Here is a 19,964-nt window from a genome sequence, read left to right as displayed (position 1 = left end):
TTTCCTTGACGTACGTGTGTCGGTGTGTGCTCCTATTTTTTGTGTACTCTCAGTCACGCTATCTGTCGCTATGTCATATGGGAAAAAAAAAAAAAAAACCAATTACTGGTTGATAAATTTTGGCTGAGAATGACAAACAAATACTTGGTTTTTAAAGTACTCTACATGTTAATTAATTAAGACCATTTATATCTCACATCGATCGATTGAGTAAGTCTCAACTGATGAGTATATATGTATAAAGTCTATCCTTAACATTCAATTAGGCATCTTCATGGGCTTAGTGACTTGAGTTATGGCTCAGTTGCTGGGTCAATGAGAAACAAACATATAAGAACAATTTGATTTATCTATGAGAATCGGGATTCAAAGCGGACAACTTAATTAGTTGTTTGGGATGTAGATTTCTGACACTCCAACTCTTAAGGGGACATAGAGAGTAATGTGAAAGACTCATTGACACAACAAATCCATTGGAATCAGGATCCAAAGCGGACAATTTTATTAGTTGTTTGGGGTGTAGATTTCTGACACTCCAACCCTTAAGTGGACGTAGAGAGTAATGTGAGAGACTCGTTCACACAGCTTATGGTGAGGGGGGGATAGAAAACAAGGACTTCTTCTGTATTGACATCGGCAAGTACTTTGAAATAAGAGGGACATGTATGAATGGAATAGTTATGTAAAAGTAAATACGGGGTTTCACACTCGGTGCAATCTGAACATACAAATTTTCATTGGAGCTTTCACAAGAACCCCAAATTCCCCGTTATAGTCTCCACTGAAATCTGAATCCCTTGTTAGAATCCAAGATTCCACATAGCTTGGTAAAAACCAAATATAATGGTTTGTAAGTGTTAGAGAAGTAAAAGGATATGTTAGAGAAGTAAAAGATCTGTATTTTTCACATTGTGTACAAAATGCCTTTATATAGGCGTTGAAAAGAAAAGTAAGAAAAATAATGTCAATAAAGTAAATCAAAGATGTTGTTGATATCTTTGACAAATTCAAAGATTTTGTTGATTTGTCAAATATATCATTGATATTTTGTTGATATCTTTGACAGTAAGCTCGGCCAAATTTAAGGATAAAATTGTTGTGCGGGTTTTTTGTTCAGAGTCAACAATAAATCAAGTGGGATTGGGTTGTGGGCAAACTTATGCTAATCCATCTTTGTGAGACTCCGATTGCTTTTCGGTAACTATTCCAGCTTTGTAGCTGGACTATTATATTACCATGGTTTTACTTAGGCAGCATTCCCAGTTATATGTTTCAGCCTTCAGGGAGCTCCACTTGTGGATTCACAATGCGTTTATCCTCCACCAAAGTCATGATTTTGGGCTTTCTTCTTGGCCATTGCAGTTTATCCGACCCATAAATGATCAGGAAGGCTCTCAATGCCTCTCATAAACTCGAGTGGGTCTTTGGACAGGGATTTGTTGGGCATGAACGTGATGAATGGGCCCTTCATGGGAGGATATCCAATCAGGCTTTTTAACATAGAGCGAGTTAAGGTGACCACTAGATATCCAATATATTTTCAAGTTTTTCCCGGGATAAGTCCCAAAATGACTCTGCACTTTGCAAACAAGTACAACTAAGTCACTGTACTCTTTTGGAGCTATACTTACAAGCACCTGTATTCTGTATAAGGACAATTTTTTGCTTCGAGCATCGCTAGATTTTGACCAGCGCAAGTTCTTTGACTTAAGCCCAATGGGAAAATGAAGCTAAGTTGTTCCGAGACGCGTTAAATCTCAAGGGATTGAACTTGTTAGCATCGTCTCCCCATATATCAGCGACATGATTGACATCAGTCAAGGTTATGGATGAAAATTCTTACCCAACCAGAAGGCCTCGACCGGCCCAAGTTTTCTCCAATTTGACTTTGGAACGGGGTAAAGAAACTCACCCCGTATGCGGGGGGAGTGAGGACGAATCTACTTCCTGCCTGCCCCTCAAGGGAACCGTCCCGACCAATAATATTTTAAATTTATATATAACTATACCTAAATTTTCTAGATTTCTTTTATAATCTAGAGACATACGTATTTATATGTAAAAGCATATACTACACAAAAAGACAAAACACGTCTTAATACAATTACATGAAATGATCCAACAGGAGCTTATATTTTCTTCAACCTTCAGATCTTGGTAAAGAGGAGTGGTGCACCATGTTGGGGTTGTGTTGTTAGTAACTGAATTGGGGCATGAATGTACGTAGGTGATAATGTAAAAGAGTATTGTCTAACAATCATTGCTAGAGCAATTTTCATCTCAACCATGGCCAAACTTTGTCCCACACAGATTCTTGGACCTAAACCCCATGGAAAGAACGATGATAGATGCTTCTGAGGCACATTGAATCGCATTGGATTGAACTTTTCAGCATCTTCTCCCCAAATCTCAGTATCAAAATGAGCTGCAAGTATGGGAAATGCTAATAGCATGCCAGCAGGAATGTCAAGTCCCCCAAGCTTAGTGTCTTTGCATGTCTTCCTTACAATGAATGGTCCTAGAGTGTAAACTCGTAGTGTTTCATTCAAAATCATGTTTACCTGTTGAGACAAAGCAAAGTATGATTAAAATTGTGATGAATCTTTTAATATTCAAACACATTTACTTTTCTTTTTCGCCGATTAACCACTAGTCCAGCCATATCATTCGGACAATTGAGTGGGTGAAACTCAGGCAGCCAGAACAGCCAGCAGCATAGCAATGCGTTGGCAACATATAAGACTAGGTCAAAGCCCATGTAGGTGAAAATGGGACTCCTAACCCCTCTCGGAAGTGAGCCGAAAGCCAAATACTCTCAGCTAATTCAAACTCACAACCTTAGTGTCATTCATCCACCCTAAGCCCAGAGATATAACCCATTGAGCTGTTGCTCCGTGGTTTCCAAACACGTATACTCTAATAGGAAAGTAAAAACTTACAATCTTCAGCTGACTGATATCCACTGCAGCAGGGAGCTTTTTATCTCCGCATACACGAGTCACTTCTTCTCGAGCCTTAATTTGCCATTCTTGATGAAATGCAAGAAGTATGAGTGCCCAAGTCATTGTATTCGCACTTGTTTCCTTCCCTGCAAAGTAAAATGTTTTACATTCATCTATTACTTCCTCCACATCTAATTTTTCTTCTATGCCATCATTGTTCTTATATGAAGATGTCATCAAATCAAGTAAATTTCTCCATTTGTCTCCTATCTTGTAGTTCTGCTCAATCAACTTTCGTATCGCTTCGCGCACTTCTTTCTCTAATCTCCATCCCTCTCTGTTATTCTTTGTAGGTAAAAACCTGCATGAATAATAAGAACTTAGTACTAATTAATTAACATGACTAGTCAATAATTGTAGTTTACCTTAACCCTGGAAAATATAAACTTCGTTGAGCCAGGATTGCAAGGTTTATTTGTCTTTCTTGCAACATGAAAATATGTTTTCCTTCTTCCATGCTACTTCCAAAAATAGTTCTTGAAATAATTTCTGCTGAGAGGTTATGAAGTTCCTTGTGCACGTCAAGCTCCAATTCTTTTCTCCCTGCTCTCCTTTCCTCCCAACTATTAAGCATCTTCATGGTTCCATCCACAATTGTGGGCACCCAACCCTTCCAAAGAAGTAAAACACTACAGATTAAAATTTTCCAATGAATTATAAATTATATATGGTTCCACGTTAAATGGAAAAAACAAATAGTTAACCACTTATGTGATAATCTATTGGTGAATATCTGGTGGTCAAACCGTACGGATTCGAGGGGTCTTGAGTTCGATTCTCACTATGAGTAATACCTTTGTGTCACACACTGGGCTTTGGTCTAAGTTACCCGATTCTTAAAGTGAAAAACTACTATGCAAACGTGAGTTTAGGTTCATATCGAATGTTCAAAGGATAAAATGTTGTTCTCAATTACGAAGATTACCAAGAAAGAAAAAGGAAACAAATGATCCCATCCAAAATATAAAATATAAGATAAAAAAAAATAAAGAGAGACCGAACCAAAGTTAAAATGAATACCTTAACTTGCTCCATGTTCAAAGCAAGGTTAGTAATTCTCCTATGGATGGCCCATTTCTCTCCCTTGAGCTCCGGAAGCCCGTCTCCCATAAGCTGGTTAACCAGAGGATCCAATGGTTTCTTTTGGAATGGGCTTGAACTTCCCGTATTCATTAGTACTTCCTTTAGAATGGCTGGGTCAGAAATGACCAACCTGGGCATCATCCCAATCCAGTACAGGTAAGTTTTCCCATACATGCTTGACCACCTGTTGTAATGTGGAATAACACGCGAGATTGTACTCTGATCGAAGGGAATCGGCTTCGACACAGCTTCCGCGGACAAACGGCGGGACTCCCTTGTGTTTCCGAAGATCGGACGGTAACCAGGACCTCCTATCCCTTGCTTCTTGAAGTGGCGTTGGATTTTGTACGGCATCCATAGTATTGATTGTACAAGATTGAAGAGAAATATAAGAAATATTGTCAAAATCAAAACAAGAACAAATTGCATGATGGAGTGTTAAGAGACACAAATTAGGGAAAGTTTTTGTTGATGAAATGCGTAGACTGTACTAGGAATTTGGGATTTATAAGCCAATATTATTATAATAATAATAATAATAAAGAACATACGGCTAATTTCATTTTTATATGTTTATCTATTCAATTGTGTTGAAATTAAGAGCATGCTTGTTGAAAAATTCAGATGAAACAGTTATGGAAAGAAAAAAAAAACCATATAAGTATGTATATATATCACTATTCCTAATTTGACTATCCAATAAAAAAATGGTTAGTTCACATATCGTTTTCGGGAGTCAAACGTTTTGTTTGAATAACCAAAAACCAAATGAGCAGTGATGTGGCTATTGGCTTATTTTATGGGCCAAAATTAGATGGCCCCAACGTAACAAGCCCACGACCTAGAAGACACGACAGGCCGACAACTTAGCCAACTTTTAACATAAGCCCTCGGCCTTCTTAAGAGCATGAGAGGCACATGGCTTGAGCAATCGATGACTCAACAAGAGGTTAATGGCCTTCTCAAGAGTCAAGAGTCCAATAGGCCCACGGCCCGGGCAATCGACGACTCGATATAGACTCACAACCAGGGATGAAATTGGGCCGATGGTATAGGCCATGCTCAGGCTCTCGTTTGAAAAAGAGCCAAGCTCGGGTCTGTTTTTATGCTTGTTTAGTTAAACAGGTTGATTCCGAATTTGAAGATGTCCGCTCTTAAGCCCTAAGGTCTATGTATATACTTATTTATATATAATATAAGTATATAACTCTAACCCAATAGAATATAAAGCTCAATATACTTAGGCTCGGTCTAAAAGTCACAAGTTGTAAAAGCCCAAGTCAACGACACATGAGACTTACTCCGTTACTCGTGCGCGCCTAGGGTTTTTGCTGTATTTCTCCTCTTCCCCTCCTTCTCCTTGAGACGCCGTCTGACGGTCTGAGACTTCGATTGCAACTTTGCAAGGTTGGAACCTCATAAATCTTTGCATCATACTTTTGGTTATGAGCATTTGATAGACGTCCATCTGAAGCTCCTCCTCCAGCGCGGCTACAATGTCAAGGCCTCCGTTCGTGACCTTAGTCAATTGAGCTCCACATGTTGCTTCTCAATGGGTATATCCTTCACCAGGTCATGATTTTGGGCTTTCTTCTTGGCCGGTGCAGTTTATCCGACCCGGAGATGATCAAGGAGGTTCACATGAACTCGAGTGGGGGTCTTTCAAGAAGGTCGGGTTTTAACCCGTTGACGAAGGTGCTTTCTTTGACGGGGATTTGTTGGGCTTGAAGGTGATAAATGGGCCCACCAGCCTAATGCTTCGACTCTACCCACCAGCCTAATGCTGATGAGACAAACAGCAAAGGACGTTAAGCTTGGCAATCTTGACATCCCAGCTAAAACGCAACTGTACTTAGCCTTGACTTGACCAGTATCCATCATGACATTGATAAATGGGGAGACGATGCTAACAAGTTCAATCCCTTGAGATTTAAAGCGTCTCGGAAGCACTTGGCTTCGTTTTTCCCCTTTGGCTTAGGTCCCAGAATTTGCGATGATCGAAAATTGTCCTTGCTGTGATCATCAGACAATATTCATTTGTGGTATCATCGACATATGTTCATTCCCCGATGTTGTTCATAAGCTTGCAGCCTCAATCTCAATATGGAGTGCAAATATCATCTTTAGTAGAATTTGAACGGAGCGTATGCTATTTTGTTGTCTGGTTTTCATATATTAAAGTTTAATACTAGACAAGATTGTATGTATAGCATAGTTTTTTTGGGTCTATGCATCAAAAACTTTTCTGCATAACTTTTTCTAATGCCCGACAAGATTCATCGGTTTTATAACTTTTATTATCCATATTTATATATTACTGCAGAAGAAGACAAACACACGTCTTAATACAATTACATGAAAAGATCCAACAGTAACTTACATTTTCTTCAACCTTCAGATCTTGGTAAAGAGCAGTGGTGCACCATGTTGGGGTTGTGTTGTTAGATACTGAATTGGGGCGTGAATGTATGCAGGTGATAATGTAAAAGAGTACTGTCTAACAATCATCGCTAGAGCAATTTTCATCTCAACCATGGCCAAATTTTGTCCCACACAGATTCTTCGACCTAAACCCCATGGAAAAAACGATGATAGATGCTTCTGAGGCACGCTGAATCGCATTGGATTGAACTTTTCAGCATCTTCTCCCCAAATCTCAGTGTCAAGATGAGCAGCAATTATGGGAAATATTAATACCATGCCAGCTGGAATGTTAAGTTCCCCAAGCTTAGTGTCTTTGCATGTCTTCCTTACCATCAATGGAACTTGAGCGTAGAGTCGTAGTGTTTCATTTAAAATCATGTTTATCTGTTGAGACAAAGCAAATCATGATTAAAATTGTGGTGAATCTTCTAATAATAAAACACATTTACCTTCCTTCTTTTTTCACCGATGAACCACCTACCTATCATGACTTTCGGACAATTGCATTGGCATAACTCGGGTCGTCATAACAGCCGACACTACACCGGTGACATTTATGAATGGGCCGAAGCCCACGTAGGTGAAAATAAGACTCCTAACCCCTCTCTGGAAGTGAGCCGAAAGCCAAATACCTTTAGCTAATTCGAACTCTCAACCTTAGCGTCATTCATCTACCCGAAGCCTAAAGATATAACCCACTGAGCTGTTGCTCTACAGCTCAATGGTTTCCAAACACATATACTCTAATGGGAAAGTAAACTTACAATCTTCAGTTGATTGATATCCACTGCAGCAGGGAGTTCTATATCTCCGCATACACGAATCACTTCTTCTCGGGCCTTAATTTGCCATTCTTGATGAAATGCAAGAAGTATGAGTGCCCAAGTCATTGTATTCGCACTTGTTTCCTTCCCTGCAAAGTAAAATGTCTTACATTCATCTATTACTTCCTCCACATCTAATTTTTCTTCTATGCCATCATTGTTCTTATATGAAGATGTCAACAAATCAAGTAAATTTCTCCATTTGTCTCCTATCTTGTAGTTCTGCTCAATCAACTTTCGTATCGCTTCGTGCACTTCTTTCTCTAATCTCCATCCCTCTCTGTTATTCTTAGTAGGTAAAAACCTGCGTGAATAATAAGAACTTAGTACTAATTAATTAGCATGACTATGTCAATAATTGTAGTTTACCTTAACCCTGGAAAATAGAAACTTCGTTGAGCCAGGATTGCAAGGTTTGTTTGTCTTTCTTGCAACATGAAAATATGTTTTCCTTCTTCCATGCTACTTCCAAAAATAGTTCTTGAAATAATTTCTGCTGAGAGGTTATGAAGTTCCTTGTGCACGTCAAGCTCCAATTCTTTTCTTCTTGCTCTTCTTTCCTCCCAACTATTAAGCATCTTCATGGTTCCATCCACAATTGTGGGCACCCAACCCTTCCAAAGAAGTAAAACACTACAGATTAAAATTTTCCAATAAATTATAAATTATATATGGTTACACGTTAAAATGAAAAATAATAATTAACCACTTAAGTGATAATCTATTGATGAATCTCTATGGGGGGTCAAACCATACAGACTCGGGAGGTTTTGAATTCGATTTTTACTGTGAGCAATACATTTGTGCCATGCACGGGGTTTTGACCTAAATTACCTTATCATAAAATGAAAAACTAGTACTCGCGCGTGTTTGACAATCAAAGTTTAGATCCATATCGGATGTCCAAAAGGTAAACTTGTATGTTGTCGTTCTCGATTAACAAGATTACCAACAAAAAAGAAAAGAACAATAGTCCCATCCAAAATTTAAAAGAGAAGATAAAAAAAAAAAAAAGAAGAGACCAAACCAAAGTTAAAATTCAATATTACCTTAACTTGCTCCATGTTCAAAGCAAGGTTAGTTATTCTCCTATGGATAGCCCATTTCTCTCCCTGGAGCTCCGAAAGTCCGTCTCCCATAAGCTGCTTAACCAGAGGATCCGATGGTCTCTTTTGGAGCGGGCTTGAACCTCCCGTATTCATTAGTACTTCCTTTATAATGGTTGGGTCAGAAATGGCCAACGTGGGTCTCATCCCAATCCAGTACAGGTAAGTTTTCCCATACATGCCTGACCACATGTTGTAACTTGGAATAACACGCGAGATTGTACTCTGACCGAAGGGGATCGGCTTCGACACAGCTTCCGCAAACAAACGGAGGGACTCCCTTGTGTTTCCGAAGATCGGACGGTAGCCAGGACCTCTTATCCCTTGCTTCTTGAAGTGGCGTTGGATTTTGTACGGCATCCATAGTATGGAGTTCACAAGATTGAAGAGAAATATAAGAAATATTGTGAAAATCAAAGCAAGAACAAATTGCATGATGGAGTGTTAAGAGACGCGAATTAGGGAAAGTTTCGGTGATGAAATGCATAGACTGTATTGGGATTTATAAGTCGATGTTTATAAAAATAATAATAAATATTATAAGTCAATGTTTATAAAATAATAATAAATAAAAATCAGAAACATCTGAGATAGAGGAGATCACACGATCGTCATGCCAAGACCGTCAACTTATGGAAAGAAACCTATATATATATGTACGAATTTTCTGTGATACGGGACCAAGGAACGAGACTATTTTATTGGCCGTTAGATTAATCACTTGGCATACGTTTTTCTTTTATTTTTTTTCCTTCCGTCTCACTTCTCTCTCCTCTGACAGTCCCTCTCTCATCAAACCCTCTCTCTACTTTTTGTTTCCTTCTGTCTCACTTCTCTCTCCTCTAACAGTCCCTCTCGCATCAAACACTCTCTCTACAACCTGCAATCACAACCCAAAACAACAGGGGAGAAATTGATCTACTTGAGCATCCCTTGATTTGTGCACACCAGAGAAATCGAAGCTAAACTGAAAAATCAAGGTAAATGCCGGAACAGTGATACGTAAAGATTGAGCAGCCCTTGAACACGAACAGTGATATGCAGTTTAGGTCGATTTGGGTCAGATTTCTCCATTTCGCTATTCAAGTTGATTTGGGTCGAAGATAAGGTCGACTTGAGAAGGGGAACAACCGAGAGGCCTTCACCTATCACAACTCCTCAGTTGCGATTTCTCTCTATCATGGAGATCAAATCGAGCTATCTAGATGACCCAATCTCCGGAATCGAAAGTGTATAAATGGAAGAGTATAAAATTTTCTTTATCTGTTTCCCCTCTTCAATTTGTACCTAATTTAAAAGAAATTTGGTTTATTCCTGCTGGAGATTTGTGTTAGGGAATCCTTTTGTTTTGTTGCTGGATAATTGGCTTTGGAGAGGTTGATTGTGTTGTTGCTGGTTCTACAGGTTCAGTCTGGACAGGGTATGCTCCTGTCCAGACATCTACATTTATGGTTTTGCAACCTGTTTTGTAACCCAAAATATATACCAACAAGATTAATCTGTTATTGCAGGTTGTAGAGAGAGGGTTTGATGAGAGAGGGCCTGTCAGAGGAGAGAGAAGTGAGACGAAAGGAACAAAAATAAAAGAAAAACCTGTGTCGTGTGATTAATCTAACGGCCAATAAAATAGTCCCGTAAGTTAGTCCCGTTCCTTGGTCCCGTATCAAAGAAAATTCGATATATATATATATATATATATAAAGGAGTAGTTAGTAACGAATCTTAGTATGATGCAATTTCATTAATTTATTTATCCATAAAAAAGAAGCTATTTCACTTTCTCTTACTTCATGTTTAGTTCACAAATCATTTTCTGAAGTCAACGCTTTGTTTGAATAACCAAAAACAAAAATGAGTAGTGATGTAGTTATTGAGCTTCAATTGTTATTCATTTAACACAAAACGATGGACATATAAATATGGAGAAATTTTATTTGCACATTATTTAATTACCTAAGTTTACACCACCTACTTATACCCAAAATGTAATGAATAGGCCAAAATAACTTTTACCTATAAAATATGAAATAGGAAGTTATTAAGTTTACCCACAAATAAACAAAACCTACAATTTAAATTTTTGTCGAGTTTAAGAAGATCCAACTAACATATCCTTCCGTTTCAAACCACTACCCTCGGCTTAGCATTCTTGCCACGAAGTACGCCGAAGACAACTCAAACCTTAATCAGATTAAATCCTCATAGGGATTCTCTTTCGATAGATATATTATGGATCTTATCATCCAATGGTGGCAGCTTTTGTTAAGATTAGTTAGTGAATCTAACAAGGGCAGATGACCGAATCAATAGATGGATTGAAGAAAATGGATACAGTTTAATGTTAGTTTTTATCCAATTTAGGCGTGGAAAAAAAAATCACAAGAGTGGAGGATCCTCGAGAGAGTGGTTTTGATTTTGAAAGTCAAATACCGTTCAATTAGGTCTTAGTATCCAATTTATTCAATCCGCATGTGCACCGTACCACGATCGATCTTCTCCAGGCGGTGATCTTATCCGGGCCGGTTTGCCTTTGCCTGAGCTTGCTGAACAATTGGAGCGGCGGTTTCTAATATGCTCAAGCGGCAATCGGCGCATAACTAGGTGTGTTTGATAGAGTGGTTATATTGATTTTCAACGCTAGTTGTTAAGTGATAAAAAAAAAGAAAAGAAGCTAAAGGTTTGAAATAAGTTGTGAGGTGTTTGGTAAAATTGTTAACGGTTGTTAGCGGTTAAGTTGTGTAAAAGATATTTTGTTTGTATTATTATTAACTTATAAGTATAATTTATCATGTAAAAATTATAATTACTTTAATTTAATATTTAAATAGTAATTTAATAAGTATAATTATTAACTAATTATTAATTTATACGTATAATTATTGACTTATTATTAACTAATAAGTACAATTATTAATTTATTATTAACTTATAAGTATAATTATTAATTAATCATTAACTTATAAGTATAATTACTAATTCATTTCAAAAAAAAAAAAGTATAATTACTAATTTATTATTAACTTATAAGTATAATTTTTAATTTATAATAATTCTATTGTTAATTTGGATAAAATATAAAATTAATATACAATATTTAATATAAATGTTGGGACCCACAGGATAATTTTTTAAAAATACAAATATGCAGCTTTTTGAAGTGGGACCCATGCCTTTTTGGCGTGGATCCCACGTCAAACCCAAAATCGCTCAACAAAAAGCCCCTTTGAGGGCGGTATCGCTCCATTTTGCGAGTGGTACCACCCTCAATTTTATGTTGTACCACCTCACCAAACACACTCTAGAACTAGGGTTTGGTTTGATTTTGCCTTTTGGTTTGGCTTCTGTCCATTAATGATGTGGTTTTTACACCTTTTTTTTCCAATTCCGATTCCTGTCATATATTTAGATTGCACATCAGTTAAATTTTACATCAACTTGATCTGGTTATTGTAAGGGCCAAAATCCGTATCAAGAAACCAAGATCGTCCCAGATGACAGAGCCATGGCCTTTAGAGATATGACAAGTCCACGACAACATGACCTTAAAGATACTAAAGCCCAACAAGTCCACAACATGGGCAACTGCCAACACATGCCCATGGCCTAGATAGTCATTCTATAGGTTGATGGCCTTTCTTAAGAGACTCACATACCCACGGCCTGGGTGACCGACGACTCACAACAAGTTCACTGTTCACTATCTAAGTAGAGTCACTCTATAAGCCAATGAACTCCTCAAGAGCCCAACAGACTCACGGCTTTGACATCATATGACTCGATACAGACCCACGGTCTAAGCAATCACTCCATCCAGCTTAGCACCCACGAGCTTCTCACGTGATTCAGAAGCCTATAAGTACCAAGGTCTTGCCTTTGACTCTTCACATTAACACATTTTTTTTGAATACAGAGAAAGGGGATGTGGAGGCTCGAACTCGAGATTTCTATGAGATACCACACACATGAGTGTTATATGAGCTATTCGTGATTCTCGATTAATACTTTTAGGCTCCGTTTGGATAAGCGAATAAGACTCTGTACAGTATAAAATTATCCTTTAATGAACTTATCGGCTGTTTGGATGATTTTTAAAATACTCGGGATAATATAACTTTATAAAAAAATGATTCTTATACGATGCTAGACTTATAATATTAAAACACGTCCAACTCGTTTTTATTTTTTAAGAGTGTTTAGTAAAAGAAATAACATGTCAAATGACAAAGGATACCCTCACTCTCACTTTAATTGGGGATAATCCAAACATATTATCACAAATCTTATACTATACAACCCTAATAACCTTAATATCGTATTATTTCCAAACACCGTATAAGATTAAATTATACATCAACTTATAGAGGATTAAATTATACATTGAATAGAAAAATTATATTATCTTATACGGAGTTCCAAACGGAGCCTTATTTACAATGTATTTACCAAACTGTCTTCATTAAAATTAATTTTTATAAAGCCGCCAAAAAAAACAGTCGGCAGTTCCTTAAGATGCAAGTAGCCAATTATGACATGTTAGAGCATCCACAGTAGTAGTAATATAATACAGCACTTCAAAATCATTCTCTCTCTTCTCCTCTCTCCTATGTGGCACAATTTAATTGGATGAGTGGGTCCCATAATAAACACTATTCATCAACACTCCATAAATTTCAACACTCTATATTCATTTTCTCTATTTTCTCTCTCTTCCTTTTCATCATCTCTCTCTTTCTTTTCATCTTCTCTCTCTTTCTTTTCATCACCTCTCTCTTCCTTTTAATCTTTTCTTTCTTCATTTTCATCACTTCTCTCTTCATTTTCATCATCTCTCTTCACTATTCATTAACTATATATATACTCCAACTCTCAAGTATCATTTTTTCACAACTAAATTTTCAAGTATCATTTTTCACCCATTGTGTGCATGTAACGCTATATTTATCAAAAAAGTAACATTTCAAGTACTTGAAATACACACCATTATACCCATTGTGATGATATAGCACTATATTTATCCAAAAAGTATTGTTAACAATGTTAAATATAGCACCATTGTGGATGCTCTTACACATCGATAATTAATATTTACCCTCAATGGGGAAAAAACAAAACATAGGTAAAGCTATCGCTTCAATAAGGGCTCCACATTGCAATTCTCTGGGCTCACTGTGAACTTTCTGGATTTTGCCTTTTCGTTACCGTTCAGCCGATCGGACCGCTCGCGATAGCTACCAAAAATAGCGAGTTGGAGGAAGAGAAGTAGATAACCTCGTTCCTCATACCTAACTTCGCAGTATTTGTCGTCAATGGGACCTCTATTTTTCAAGGAGTGAAAGACAGGTGAGGATTTGGTTCCGTGGTTCTCTGGTTAGGGTTTCTACTCAATTTCTCTCCCGTTGTCCTGCAAAGGTGAAATTCATATGACCCTGAGTTTTACGGTGTTTGGTTTCGATTCGTGTGCATTTATTGTCACAACTATGGATTTCTCTTGTGAGGGTTTCTGAAGAACGTATATGTAGGAGATGTGGGAGATAATCACGCAGTTAAGGTTTATTATGATGAATTGAAGCGGCGGGCAATTTGAAATGACGAGTATTTTGAATAATTAATGATTCTCATTTATTCTTAAATTCCTGTTTTCTTCAGGTGTATCAGGGTTGTGCTGATTTTTTTTTTTTATCTTCTTTTATAGAATTAATTGCATAATTGTTTATGATTGCTTCTGTTGACGGTAATTAGTGTTAAATGTTATGTGATGGTAAGAAATGGTTAGTGATGTCATTTTTTTTTTCCGGGGTTTCTTCGCATGTTGTTTTTAATTTGGTGTAATCACATAGCTTGGAGGGGCAATGTTTCATATGTGCATAGATGTGATAATCATAGTCCTTGCTATACATATTGTCAAGTGCCATAGCTGTCATTATTACAATTGCTGGGCAACCTCCCTTTGTTTGCAAAATAGATGTGTTCACGTGTCGCTGATCAGTCATTACATTGTTCTTTAAGGATTTTTCGAGTTTTTGTGACATCTGGAAGGAAAGGAGGAAATACATCTTGAGTGGAACATATGTATTAAATTTAAGAGTGATGAGACTATTTTTAATATGTAGGAATAAATATCAAGGCCTTCACAAGTCACAACAAACACATTCAAGCAATTCTGTTTTTTATAAGAGAGTAAGATGCCTTCTGATTATTTTATGAACAGACTGAGAAGTGTAGTTCAGAATGGAGTACAGAGGTCAGTTTTGAGGCAAGAAGTTGGACAGCAGGTCTCGGTTGAAGTTCTTCTTGGCCAAGGAAAATCTTGGTTTTTCAACCACAGGTCTTTTAATTCTGCATGCTTCTCAAAGCCGAAAGACCTACATGTACTTTTACAACCTGGAACTGGTTTTCCCGCAAGACCAGATTCCCTGATAGTAAATCGAAGAAGAAACATTTCTGTCGTTGGAGCAGTTTCTCGCCCATTTTCTGTCCCATCTGTGTCAGGCCCTACATTTCAGGTTTGTGGATATCACATTGATCATGCTCTACGTGAACACAGTGAATTTTCTGGTAGGGACGAAATTCAAAATAAACGTATGTCTGCTTGCGGTCCCAGAGCTGTCCTTGTTCAATATTTAGATGCTTCAAATTTAAAGCATGGGGATCTTCCATGGTCTGCAGACAATGCTAGTTTATTGCATAGCAATAAGTCTTTCAGTAAATGCAGAAAAGCTAGCATGTGTTTGAAAAATCACAATCAACTCGGTAATACTCCGATTTTTAGATACATGATGTATAATATTGCAAAGCGATGGTGCGACTTCTCACCTTACACAGAGTCAGGATTAAGATGTCTTCATGGCACTTCACGTTCATGCTTTTCTGCTGAGACTGCACCTGATGTATCCTTTGACAATTCTGTCCGTGAGGAACAGCTTGCAAGTTCTACAATTTCCTCCGATCAGTATGTTCTCTTTGCAGTTTTACTTTTAATTATCAGAAGACATTTATAATGGTTTTACCTACTTGATTTATAAGATACGGTTGATGTAGGCCTTTTAAGTAGTCATGTACAAAAAATTATATGTACATGTGGCAGCAATGTTTATACCCTTTCTTGCCGTTCTTTCTTTCTAAAAAACATTAATGCTTTGCCTTAAATTTTGTGAATTTCGTGGTTTGCTAATGCGTTGTCCCTTTTGCATTTAAGGTTTTCATTTTTTTTGAATTGAATTGACTACAGGAAAATTTCTTCTGGCAAATCCCTGAAGCTCCTTTCAGGATCGTGCTACCTGCCCCATCCTGATAAAGAAGAAACTGGTGGTGAGGATGCTCACTTTATATGTGACAATAAACAAGCAATAGGTGTGGCAGATGGTGTAGGTGGCTGGGCCGATCTCGGTATTGATGCGGGAATCTATTCACGGGAACTAATGTCTAATTCAGTCAATGCAATTGAAGAGGAGGTCATGGGTTCCATTGACCCAGCTAGGATTTTGGAGAAAGCTCACTCTAGCACAAAAGCCAAAGGTTCTTCGACAGCTTGTATAGTGGCACTCACAGACCAGGTACCATTTCTGCCCTTGGCATGCTTTTTAGCCTTTATTCACCAAGTGCAATGCGCCAGGTAGCTTTTGGCCATGAATCCATGGCTTCGTAATGGATGTGCTAGAGAATTAGGGAAGGAAAAATGTTCCTCAATTTTTTTTTATAAATATTTTTTTGGTTCTTTTGTAAGGGCTCCTCAATGTTGATTACTTGGTTATACTAGATTCATGATCCCTAGAAGTTATATCAGTGCTACAGTGACAAAGGACTCTGGCTTTTCTTGTCCAGTACATTTACACTTGTCACTGGTTCGCACTTCTAAAATAGTAAAATATGAAATACTTTGACATTTCTTTTTTTGAAAACACTATCTAGAGCTTTGATTTACTATTGTTTGACAAATTATATTTGATTCGTTTGGCTTTTCACAGCAGGGTCTCCAGGCAATTAACTTGGGAGACAGTGGGTTTATGGTGGTTCGAGATGGATGCACAATCTTCCGATCTCCTGTACAGCAGCATAATTTTAATTTCACGTATCAACTTGAGAGTGGAGATAATGGTGCTCTTCCTAGCTCTGGACAGGTCATCCGACATCCTTTTTTGCCTTTTAATATGGAATCATAAACTAATGGTGAAATTGATGGAGAAAGGTTTAGAAGTGAGAATTATATTTAAGTAGTATATCCTGCCCAGCAGAGAAGCACCCACATCAACATGATCCATTAGAGAATCAAACTTGTTTTGCTACTGAATTTCTAAAAGAATGATGTACGATGGCTTAATGAGATCATTTTCTTTTCGAGATGACTAAAATTTTGTTAGGAGATTTTAACAAACCATAAATTATTATCTTTTAAGGGTCGATTTCTTTTGTTCGTGTGGGATCCAAGTTTACCATTCACAATTTCTTGAATATGTTACTTGAATATGTCGGTACCACAAATATGTTTATTACTTGTCATTGTTTAATGAATAACCTATATTTTTGGAAGTCTCATTACATGTTCTCTTCAATTGGATCCTTTTTTTGAGATTAGCATACTAATTTCAAACTTTAGTTGTGTTTAATAGGTTTTAGAGTAGTGCTGAATTACACATAGCAGCAGTGTCTCTAAGGGGAGAAGTACTTGGGTGTGCTTCCATAAGCAGAGAATTGGTTGTTTGTCTGGTGGTTAAATTATCAAGGGAGCTAAGTGGCCTTTTATGTTTGTTCAGGTTTTTACAGTTGCTGTGGCTCCAGGAGACGTTATAGTTGCTGGCACAGATGGGCTTTTTGACAACCTGTACAATAATGAGATTACTGCAGTGGTAGTTCATGCTGTTAGAGCTGGATTGGGGCCTCAGGTGACAGCACAGAAGATGGCGGCATTGGCGCGCCAACGAGCGCAGGATAAAGATAGGCAGACACCTTTCTCTACTGCTGCCCAAGATGCTGGGTTCCGATACTATGGTGGCAAGCTTGACGATATCACTGTTGTTGTTTCATACGTCACTAGCTCAAATGAGGTACTCTTTCCTCTCATTTTTTGATTACACTACTTAGTACACACAAAATGCAAGGAACCGTGCAAAGGAGTTTCGAGCCACATTCAGTTTCTGTCCCCAGGCGCATCATATGTTCTGGTTGTGGAATTGCTGAGCAGTGTTTTGAAAGATGGTTTGAAATTCCTTTGCACCACAATTGAAACAAATATGATGATTTCTAGTACTAATATCTCATTTTTTCTGTCGATTTATCTGATAATATTCTTGTCATACCTTACTCTCCTTTATCTTTCCCAGTTTCCTTGAGGTTTAGTGGAGAAGTCAATAGAGAGTCAAATATGTTGGTTTCAAAGCCAAGAAACTGAGGTTATCCCTGTCAGTTTTTTTCCTTCTTTTAACAGACAAGGACATGCATACGGTATTTACTTTAAGTAGAACAAAGCCTCGCTGCCCATATTTCATATAGTATTTGACTTTAAATGCACAAGCAATGCCAGTTGAGTTTTCAGATAGCAGTTCATGACAAGTTAGACAATATGCTGTTTTGGTTGACAAGAACTGGATCATTATGCGTGGATTTTCAAGAATCAGTAAGTTCTCATTTTTTAACAATGCAAAAAGTCATGTAGAACTAGAATAAGTCATAACACCAACTGGAGCTTGGGGCTGCATCCAAAAAAAGTCTGGATGTTTAGGTTACTATCTTCCTTGTATGGTACTTTTTTCGAGGGACTTTTTTTTTTGGTTTGATAGGTTCCGAGAAAACCATTGATGATGGTATGAGAATCTACAACGTAGAGATAGCAGTACGGCGGTGAGGACAATGAGAGTATTTGTATAGAAGAGAGTAGGAAGTAAGGAGGAATACCTCAAAAGACATAACATGAAGTGGTAAAAAAGGTATATGGATTCAGTAGGCATTGACGAAAGTATCTTCTTAGATAAAAATGAACGGCGAAAAAGAATATATGTAATGGATTCCCATTAATTTTTTCATAGATTCGTGTCTAAACTTTTGGGATAAAATAAAGGCTCGGATGTCTTTTGGCATGATTGAATGATTTATGGTTCTCCATATAGGACCACTTGTAAGTCATGCACCCGGGCGTGTTAATAATTCTTTTATTCGTATGATACAGGAAAAGAAGTCTTGCTCATAACGTGCGGCCGTGGCTGAGGACCAGTGTTTTGAGGGAGCAGGCAGTACGAACTACCAACTGTGGTTTTGCAGAGCAACATCGCAATTTTGGTTTAAGAAAACAAATTATACAGTCGAATTATCAGCTCTGTGAGGACATTTTTATACCCTTTGACGACTTTGAGCTGGCAGTTATGCATTTGCAGTGTCTGTGAATATATATATTTTTTGTAGTAATGCAATTATCATCCTGTGATAGCACGAGAATAAGAAAACGTAGTGTTCCTGTTGTCTTGTGGACTGGGCCCAGTGGGGCCTTCGTAAATCATTAGGAATTGCATAATTGATTGCTACTTGGCATTTGTGTATTTCTTTGCCCTTGCAAGTTTGGTTGGATAAATGAGCTCACAAGTTGCCACCACCGTCGCTTTGTTTATTTTAAGGGTGAGTTCGGTGAAGGGTATGGTTGAAAAAGTATATGTTATGGTATATTCTATCGATATTTGATAAGATTTTTCACGCTGATGAGAGTCCAGCATTTCACGTTGGAAGTGTGGCTGGGCACATGCCTTACCAAACGGGATTTAAGAGCAATTACAACCCAACATTCCATTTTGAGGGACATCATCTCCTCTATCTTAATTAAAAATCTATTTTAAGAGCTTTTCATTTTAAAATCACTCGAATCACATCTCCATTCCAATATCAAATCAAATATTTTATTTTTTTTCAACGTAATTATTTCTAATCACCTTCAACTCTAACTCATTATTACAAATACAAATAATTTTATTTTAATATTAATAATTTTATAATTTTAAAATAATAACAATAAATTGATATCATTTTGTATAATTATCATTATTATAGATAAGATATTTATTAATGTCTTTTATGATTTTTAATTGTCTAATATATAGATAAAGATAAATGCTAAAGAAGTGATAGACAAATAAAAATATATAAAGATAAAATAAAGATAATTATTTATGCCCACAATCTCACCTCCACTGTCAACTTCCTCCATTCTTTTTCATAACGTCCACAGTTCTTCTATACCCAATCTCTTTTTTTTTTTTCCATTTATTTTGCGGCTTTTGTACATCTCTCCACCAATCGATTTCTCTATAGTTTTTTTTGCCTTCTCAGCCGAAATCGATAAGATTTAGATCGGGTGAAGCCTAGTTTCTCTCTTTCTTACCTCCGCCAAAATAATAGATTTAGATATGATCCAAGTGTATGTCTCACTTGGAATCCCTAGAATGCACAGGAGAGTGAAATAGTTCGCTCGATTGAGAAGGGAAGTAGGAGAGGGAAATGAATAAAAAAATTTTGAGGGCGGCAAGAAGCCTCTCCAAGTTTAAGGA

At 37.3% G+C, this 19,964-nt stretch overlaps 3 protein-coding genes across 8 annotated transcripts; 1 reads left to right on the top strand and 2 right to left on the bottom strand.

The window, feature by feature from the left end:
* Positions 1-1,975: 1,975 nt before the first annotated feature.
* Positions 1,976-8,924, bottom strand: LOC120009369 (cytochrome P450 734A1-like). Of its 2 annotated transcripts, XM_038859934.1 has the most exons (5): positions 8,383-8,924; positions 7,703-7,947; positions 7,274-7,637; positions 6,446-6,893; positions 1,976-2,113 (listed from the first exon to the last, which is right to left on the bottom strand). In XM_038859934.1, the coding sequence occupies exons 1-4, from the start codon at positions 8,872-8,874 to the stop codon at positions 6,480-6,482; spliced, it is 1,515 nt and encodes a 504-aa protein (XP_038715862.1). In that variant the 5' UTR covers positions 8,875-8,924; the 3' UTR covers positions 1,976-2,113; positions 6,446-6,479. The 2 variants fall into 2 exon arrangements, with proteins under 2 accessions (XP_038715862.1, XP_038715861.1); XM_038859933.1 differs by lacking the exon at positions 1,976-2,113 and having other exon boundaries at positions 6,365-6,893.
* Positions 2,008-4,568, bottom strand: LOC120009368 (cytochrome P450 734A1-like). Its single transcript, XM_038859931.1, has 4 exons — positions 4,023-4,568; positions 3,368-3,612; positions 2,940-3,303; positions 2,008-2,561 (listed from the first exon to the last, which is right to left on the bottom strand). Exons 1-4 carry the CDS (start codon positions 4,512-4,514, stop codon positions 2,148-2,150), a joined length of 1,515 nt encoding a protein of 504 aa, XP_038715859.1. The 5' UTR covers positions 4,515-4,568; the 3' UTR covers positions 2,008-2,147.
* Positions 8,925-13,549: 4,625 nt separating the features above from the next.
* Positions 13,550-18,965, top strand: LOC120009545 (probable protein phosphatase 2C 55). Of its 5 annotated transcripts, XM_038860174.1 has the most exons (7): positions 13,550-13,848; positions 14,550-15,388; positions 15,668-15,992; positions 16,404-16,556; positions 17,190-17,480; positions 17,757-18,049; positions 18,599-18,965. In XM_038860174.1, exons 2-6 carry the CDS (start codon positions 14,622-14,624, stop codon positions 17,763-17,765), a joined length of 1,545 nt encoding a protein of 514 aa, XP_038716102.1. In that variant the 5' UTR covers positions 13,550-13,848; positions 14,550-14,621; the 3' UTR covers positions 17,766-18,049; positions 18,599-18,965. The 5 variants fall into 5 exon arrangements, with proteins under 5 accessions (XP_038716102.1, XP_038716101.1, XP_038716099.1 ...); XM_038860173.1 differs by lacking the exon at positions 17,757-18,049 and having other exon boundaries at positions 13,551-13,848; positions 16,407-16,556; XM_038860171.1 differs by lacking the exon at positions 17,757-18,049 and having other exon boundaries at positions 13,552-13,779.
* The last annotated feature ends 999 nt before the right edge of the window (positions 18,966-19,964 follow it).

The sequence above is a fragment of the Tripterygium wilfordii genome, chromosome 11 (assembly GCF_013401445.1).
Source record: "Tripterygium wilfordii isolate XIE 37 chromosome 11, ASM1340144v1, whole genome shotgun sequence".
NCBI lineage: Eukaryota > Viridiplantae > Streptophyta > Magnoliopsida > Celastrales > Celastraceae > Tripterygium > Tripterygium wilfordii.
This window is presented reverse-complemented; position numbering and strand designations above follow the sequence as displayed.